Here is a 7,797-nt window from a genome sequence, read left to right as displayed (position 1 = left end):
GAGAAAGAGAAACCAGAAAGAAACTTATATACTGTATGTATGTATATATGTGTAAAAACCCCACTTTCCTCTTCGTTTAACAAGCTTCAATAACGAAAACAGACACACACACACACACACACACACACACACACACACACACACAGAGAAAGAGAATGAAGGGTGAAGGCGATGTGGTCGCTGAGCAAAGCAAACACGACCTTCAGTCACTTCTCTTTTGTCCGGATAGGGATTTCCTCATTCGCAACAACGGCGATGAGGTATAATCTGTTCTCTCTTCTTGTCTCATCTTTGTCCGATCAATTGTGTATGTATGAATCTCATCTCTTGATTTGATTGCTCTCGTTTTGCTGTGTATGTCCGGTCCCTGCACCCTTTGCGCAACTCCAAATACTCTCACTTATTATACTTGTTAAATACGGGGGAAAATGACTTTTTTTGTGGAGTTTTGTGCATATGAGGGAAAATGACTTTTATTTCTAAACTTCCCTGTAAGTGTAAGTCACTGTAAGTTATTGGGGTTCTCGACAGTTGCACCTCACACAAATGATCTGAGCCGTTCGTTAATTTTAAAATTGTTTTTCCAGTTGCCCTCTAAACGAATCATGACGCTCAATTTTGGGAAAAATATTGAAGCATTAGATCAATTAATTAGAGTTATTGAGCCTATTTTTTGTAAGGGCACCTTGAATATTTTTTTAAATTAATAAGCGGCTCGAATTCCCGGAGTGGTCCAACACGTGATGGTGCACTCCTCGTCAGTTAATTGTGGATACCTAATGCTGAGGCGGTGTTTTGGCCTAAATAATCGATTTGTATTATTATTTTTTGTCTTTATTTAAAAAAAATTGCATTTGTTAGTTTTTCGTGAATAATTTTGTGAATTATTGGTTCGTCTCAACAAGAAAAATCTAAAAAACAAAAAAATATGATCAAAATCTTAAAAAAGTTAACTAAAGACAAATAATTCAAATTTGTATTTTAAAAAAAATCTTAGTTTGGCTCATAATTCTTTACTTTCTAGATTCCTCTTGTTGAAAGTGATCCGCAAAATTTATAAATGCAAAATTTTTTAAATAAGGACAAAAAATAAATCCAACTTAATTCTTAAGCCAAAACGGGCCTAACTACAACTACTTCATAGTTTCACGTATATATACATACATATATATAGGATATGTATGCCCTTTAATTAGTATCCAAGCTGATGAATTTTGCTGACAAAACTTGGTGTTATCTTAAAATTTTGGTCTTTTGGACTCTTAATTGTATCTGGAGGGACTAACTTTATTGAACAAACGGTTGGTTTCTACATGACAAAATTACTGCGGTGGTTTAATTGGAAAACTTTTATGAAAGGAAAATTTGGCAACTTTATGACAGAGATGGGTTTATTCAGTAATCTATTTTTCTTATGGTGTGAACAACAGTGTGAACATTCAGCCTGCCATCTATGTTAAGCACTGACACGTTCACGTGACACGACAAAAACACTCTAACACGTAAGTTTCAAATGTTGCGGACACGTTTTGAGAGAATATTCGCTATTCAATTATAGGAGGAAAAATGGTTCTAATTTTATATATATAGCACCATATATACCTTAAATCTTATTTCTCATCACCTCATTCACGAAACCATTCGAACAAAAAGTATATCATCGTCTATGTATCTTTAATACTAGTAACAAACATAGAGACTTTTCTAAACCTTAACAAGAGTCTACTATCTTGTTTAACACCCCCGACGTGCATTGCGAGTGTCACGAGAGTATCTAAAACAATTTTTAGAGTGTCCCACAAGTGTCGAACTAAAAACGTTCAAAAAAGTTAGGTCACTGCGAACTTGAGTGTTGGACACATGTACGGAGAGTTTCCGGAGACTGTCGGTGTCTCACACCAGTACTTGGCCTCCGATGAAGTGTCCTTCCAGCATAGCCTGCCATGTGTTTGACGATATGGACACATGAGAATTGAATCAATTATAACATGATCTCATCTCTATGCTATACTCCTCTAAGCGTGATATTTTGAACTTTTCTAAAACTGACACATGCCCCATGGGTTTATGTTAAACACACTTAAACATTAGTGCATGACCAAATTTGCTTCAACAAAAAAGAACAGCAGAGAAATTATCTACCGTGTCAAACATTGATTCAAAACTAGAATGTACGCTAAAAATCTGAAGGTATATCTAGATGGAAGGTAAACTGTGCTGGCAGTCGAAGCCAATGTCTATGAGATTTGATGACAGCTGCCCTCGTGGCAATTTTACACCACCAGTGAATTGCCCTAATTCAAATGCCTAAAGAAGACCTCATGATAAGCCTCACCTATCTTTGAAGCAAGCCTCAAGGAAACACCCAGGGACCTGCGTGGGAGCATATTCCCTGTCCTAAAGCTGGGTGGATAGCGAATAGTAGTGACTTGAGATGTATGAAGTTCTGTTGGTCTAAAGTGGAAAATAAATGAATCGGTGGATATATCTTTTTAGATATGCAGTAGCTGTTTCACAGTGTCGTATGCATGCTCGGTGGATATATCTTATGCTGAAATTGGCAATGTTTTAAATGGGAGTAATATGATCACTTTCCGGTGTTGTAAACAGTGTCGTATGCATGCTCGGTGGATATATCTTGTGCTGAAATTGGCAATGTTTTAAATGGGAGTAATATGATCACTTTCCGGTGTTGTAAATGAAAGTAATATGCCAATTCTGAACGTTACAGGTGAAAGTTGACAATTTGAAGGGTAAAAAGGTGGGGTTGTATTTTTCTGCATCATGGTGTGGCCCATGTCAACAGTTCACCCCAAATCTCGTGGAGGTTTACAATGAACTGTCCCCAAAGGGTGATTTTGAGATTGTATTTGTCTCAGCAGATAAGGATGACGAGGCATTTAAGGGTTATTTCTCCAAGATGCCCTGGCTTGCCATCCCATTTTCTGATTCAAGCACTCGTGACCGGTTGGATGAGTCATTTAAGGTGATGGGGATACCGCACCTTGTTATCCTTGATGAAAATGGGAAGGTTGTGACAGAGGAAGGTGTTGAGTTCATTCGGGATTATGGAGTAGATGCGTATCCTTTTACCCAAGAGAGGATCAAAGAAATTAAAGATGAAGAAGAAAAAGCTAAGAGGGAACAGCCCTTGAAATTTTTCTTAGCCTCCCGTTCTCGTGACTTTGTGATCTCAGCAAACGGGAATAAGGTGAGTTTACATGCAGTGATCAAATATTGTGGTGCTAACAGTTTAGTTCCTTGATTTGCTATTTTATCTACCTTATCACATGTCTTATTTTATCAGACTTAATAAAAGAAAATGAAGTGTTTTGGCATTCTCTACCAAAAAACCCCTTCAAATTTGAATTTTTTATCCATTTAATTTTGAAGGAGAAATTTGATACGTTAAAATTTTAATATCTTAAATATGTTGGTTTCTCACCAAATCTTACCACTTTTGGTGAGAAAAGGAGCCTTTTAAGGGATTTCAGTTTCTCACATTTTCTCTCCATTCTTCACTCTGAACTATGCAAATAAGTGATGGGTTTCTCTTACCATTCAATTTCTTTTCGTTTCTTTTCTCACCAAATCCATCTCTCTAACGGATAATCTTAATGGAGTCTTTGTATATTGTTATTTACAAGGTTTCTATCTCTGAGCTCGAAGGGAACACCATAGGCCTGTATTTTGCAGAGTCTTCGTACAGGAAATGTGTCAAGTTCACTCCAAAACTCGTTGAAGTTTATGAGAAGTTGAAGGCGAAGGGGGAGAAATTTGAAGTTGTGATGATACCCTTTGATGATGAAGAAGAATCTTTCAATCAAAGCTTTGAAAAGATGCCTTGGTTATCACTTCCCTATGATGACAAGAGCTGTGTCAAGCTTGCTCGGTACTTTGAAATTCCAACCATACCTGCATTGGCTATTCAGAAATGATAGAGGTACCGAAAATGGGGGAGGGATTTCGTACCGACAGCCGCCGGTGGGCCGTCTCCGGCCACTGGACGGCCGATCCGAGCCGTCCAAAAATTCTAAAAAAAAAAACCGAGGGGCCCCACGCGGGAATCAACGGCATCCGAGGTGTGTAGGGTGCTTGATCGGAGCACCCCTTTTCGTGTGTATCATACGGCTCGGATCGGCCGTCCGGTGGCCGCCGTCGGTACGAAATCCCTCCCCCATTTTCGGTACCTATAGCAACACTCATTGGCTATTATCGGACCAGATGGCAGAACTCTACAGTCAGATGTTGTCGAGGCCATTGAAGAACATGGCACCGAGACATACCCTTTTACACCAGAAAAGTTTTTGGAGCTTGAGGAGAAAGATAAGGCAAAATGGGATGCCCAAACGTTGGAGTCTATTTTGGTTCGGGGAGATCTCGATTTTGTGATAGGGAAAGATGGACACAAGGTAAGTTTTTTGGGTATTGCCGACCCACTATTTTGTTGATTAGTTTTTTGAGACTTGGATTATTTAATGTGTATTTTACATGCATTTTTAGAAGTGAAAGTTTGCCCGTCTTGCACCCTGCTTTGATCCCAGTTGGTGAATTCTTTTTACTTCTATGCATGCGTTTACGTCACGTCTGTGAAATACCAAATCTAATAGTCTATGGGGGTGTTCGCCAAAATTTATTGAAATTGATTTTTTCTCAGAATAAGGTTTGAGGCAGTTTTAATAGTTATTTTGACTCCAAGAAAAAAGTGGAAAGTACAATACAAAACAAAACGATGGTATTGCAAACGCCCTTTATAACAGTTTCGTAAGTTGCGTTGATATGAATATTGTGAACCGGAGACCTTTATTCTATCAATCAGATTGAAAGGCTTCAATCTAGTCTTCTAACCATTCCATTCCACACACCTTACCTTTTTCCTCTTTTGTATCACTGATACAGAACTCTCTCTCTCTCTCTCTCTCTCTCTCTCTGCAGGTGCCTATTTCTGATCTTGTTGGGAAAAATATCCTCCTTTACTTTTCAGCCCACTGGTGTCCTCCATGCCGAGCTTTTACCCCAAAGCTTGTCGAAATATATCACCAGATTAAGGCAAAAGACGATGCGTTTGAACTTATTTTCATCTCTAGTGACAGGGATCAAACTTCATTTGAAGAGTACTTTTCCCAAATGCCATGGCTGGCAATTCCCTTTGAAGATGATAGGAAGGAGTATTTGGACCGCATTTTCAAGGTTCAAGGCATTCCAATGCTAGTTGCAATCGGGCCAACAGGCCGGACTGTCACGACAGAAGCCCGCGCGGTTGTTATGTCTCATGGATCCGATGCTTATCCCTTCACAGAGGCACGATTGAAGGAGATTGAGGCAGAGAATGAGGAGATGGCAAAGGGGTGGCCTAAGAAGGTGAAGCATGAGCTCCATGAACACGAACTTGAGCTGATTCATCGCCCAGAGTATGGGTGTGATGGGTGCAAGGAAGGAGGAACAGTATGGTTATTTTATTGTGAAGAGTGTGACTTCGATCTGCATCCAAAGTGTGCTTTGGAAGAAAACAAGGGAACCAAAGGGGATAGGGAAGATGATATGGAGGAGGGGACGAAAACTAAAGAAGGGTACGTTTGTGATGGAGAGGTCTGTCGCAAAGCTTAAGAAGTTTGTGTTTTCGTATTTACCCAAAAAAAAAAGTTTGTGTTTTCGTCGCTATGGCAGCCTGTGACCCTGTCTTCAGTTTGTTTTCAGGAGTGTGGTTCTACTTGTAATAAAAGTTGAGGTACGTTTGCGATGGAGATGTCTGTCGCAAAGCTTATGAAGTTAGTGTTTTCGACGCCATGGCTGTCTGTCTTCAAATTGTTTTCATGAGTGTGGTTTCTACTTGTAATAAAAGTTGGGGAAAGTTTTAGTTTAGGGATGACGCTATGGTTTCCCCGGTCATTTTGAGAATACCGTAATTTTTGACATAATTTAACAATTATAAGTATAACTAAAACCTATTATAAGCATAACAAAATCTAAATAAGGCATAACCAAGAAATATCCAAAAAACCAACCAAGGCATAACCAAACCCAACCAATGCATAACTAACAAGTTATGCCTTGCTATGGTTCTGTTATGCTCATAATGGTTTTGGTTATGTTCATAATGAGTTTTGGTTATACTCATAATAGTTTTGTTATGCCAAAAGTTACGGTGTCTCCAAAATGACCGGAGACACCGAAATCATTCTCTTTAGTTTAAGGTTTGAAGGCATGCATCTTCTATTTTTTTCTCTCCGGAAGCGGCTTTTTAACCCGAGTGTTGCTATATGTACCGACCACGGGGAGGGAAAACGTACCGACGGCCGCCGGCGGGCCGTCTCCGGCCACCGGACGGCCGATCCGAGCCGTTCAAAAATTCTAAAAAATAAAACCGAGGGGGTCAACGCGGGAATCAAGGGCATCCGAGGTGTTTATGGTGCTTGATCAAAGCACCCTTTTTTCGTGTATATATGTGTGTGTACATATATACACGAAAAAAGGGTGCTTTGATCAAGCACCCTAAACACCTCGGATGCCCTTGATTCTCGCGTTGACCCCCTCGGTTTTATTTTTTAGAATTTTTGAACGGCTCGGATCGGCCGTCCGGTGGCCGGAGACGGCCCGCCGGCGGCCGTCGGTACGTTTTCTCTCCCCCAATGGTCGGTACTCATAGATTTTTCGTTTTAACCCTGTCCAGTGTCCAAGTATCTTGAAGTAGAAACTAGTCGACACGTGACACTGATCAATGTTTTCAAAATACTTACTTTTCAAGAAGGCTCGGCGGAATGCAGCTTGCCAACTTAAAAATAGGACTTTTTTTGTTGAGAACAAAAACTTTGAATATATCTATTAGGCCCCATTTCGGAACTTAAAAAAAAAATTTATTTTTTAAAAAGGCAATTTCAAGTTAAAAAATTATAGATTTATTAAAATCTACAAATATGCAATATGGATCTTGTTTGAAAGATCTCGATGAGATCTTTTATACGATGCCAAAAAAATTGAAATATTATTTTTTATTTACATTATTTTTGAGTTTGAAAATATAAAATAAGCTGTTTTGTTTTTAAGAAGATTTCTAAAACGGAGCCTTAGGGCTACCAATAGGGCTGTTACTCAAAACCGGAAAATCGATCGAAACCGAAAAAATCGGACCGGATCGGATTTTTTAAACCGGTTGAATAATTTCGATCCGGTTCCGGTTTATAAAATTTTATAAACCGGAAAAATAATTTCGATCCGGTTTATGTGTTTTAAAAACCGGTTGAAACCGGAACCGGTTATATATATGTATAATATATACATATATATATATATATATAAACATAGGGGAGGAGTTGAATTATGGGTTTTTGGTTGATATTTTGTGGTGTATATTGGTCTAATAAATATATTTATTAGATAAAAACTATTTTTATGGGCTTAATTATGTTTTTATGGATTTTTTTTTTATGTATTGGGCTCAAAATTGATCCTTTTGGTTGGGCCCAAAAAAAATGGTTGAATTATAGATTTTTGGTTGATATTTTATGAGTTGAATTATGAATTTTTTGATGTGTTGAGCAAAAAATATGGCCCATGAATGAAAACCGGATAAACCGGACCGAAACCGGTTGAGCCGGTCGAAACCGGACCGGTTTTATCTCAACCGATTCCGATTTTTAAAAATCTCAAACCGAATATCCGGTTTCGACCGAAAAATACATTCAAACCGGTCGAAACCGGACCGGTATCACCCCTAGCTACCAAGTTGTGCAGAAAACATATTAACCGTATGAAGTCAATAGTTGAAATGGGGCTTACCGAACCTACTCTTGACCAGCG

General features: G+C 38.8%; 1 protein-coding gene across 1 annotated transcript; it reads left to right on the top strand.

Annotated features, from left to right (window-relative positions):
• On the top strand, positions 1–5,855 carry LOC131311475 (probable nucleoredoxin 1). Its single transcript, XM_058338964.1, has 5 exons — positions 1–260; positions 2,732–3,211; positions 3,648–3,917; positions 4,197–4,412; positions 4,936–5,855. The coding sequence occupies exons 1-5, from the start codon at positions 156–158 to the stop codon at positions 5,605–5,607; spliced, it is 1,743 nt and encodes a 580-aa protein (XP_058194947.1). The 5' UTR covers positions 1–155; the 3' UTR covers positions 5,608–5,855.
• Positions 5,856–7,797: the final 1,942 nt, after the last annotated feature.

The sequence above is a fragment of the Rhododendron vialii genome, chromosome 12a, assembly GCF_030253575.1.
Source record: "Rhododendron vialii isolate Sample 1 chromosome 12a, ASM3025357v1".
Taxonomy (NCBI): Eukaryota; Viridiplantae; Streptophyta; class Magnoliopsida; order Ericales; family Ericaceae; genus Rhododendron; species Rhododendron vialii.
Note: the sequence above shows the minus strand (reverse complement) of the source record. Positions and strands in the feature narration are given on the sequence as shown.

Excerpts from the sequence above, each read along its gene's own strand:
- LOC131311475 (XM_058338964.1), top strand. The coding sequence starts at position 156 with ATGAAGGGTGAAGGCGATGTGGTCGCTGAGCAAAGCAAACACGACCTT. Across the intron at positions 3,212-3,647 it reads TCTCAGCAAACGGGAATAAG|GTTTCTATCTCTGAGCTCGA; the intron begins GTGAGTTTACAT and ends GTTATTTACAAG. Across the intron at positions 4,413-4,935 it reads TAGGGAAAGATGGACACAAG|GTGCCTATTTCTGATCTTGT; the intron begins GTAAGTTTTTTG and ends CTCTCTCTGCAG.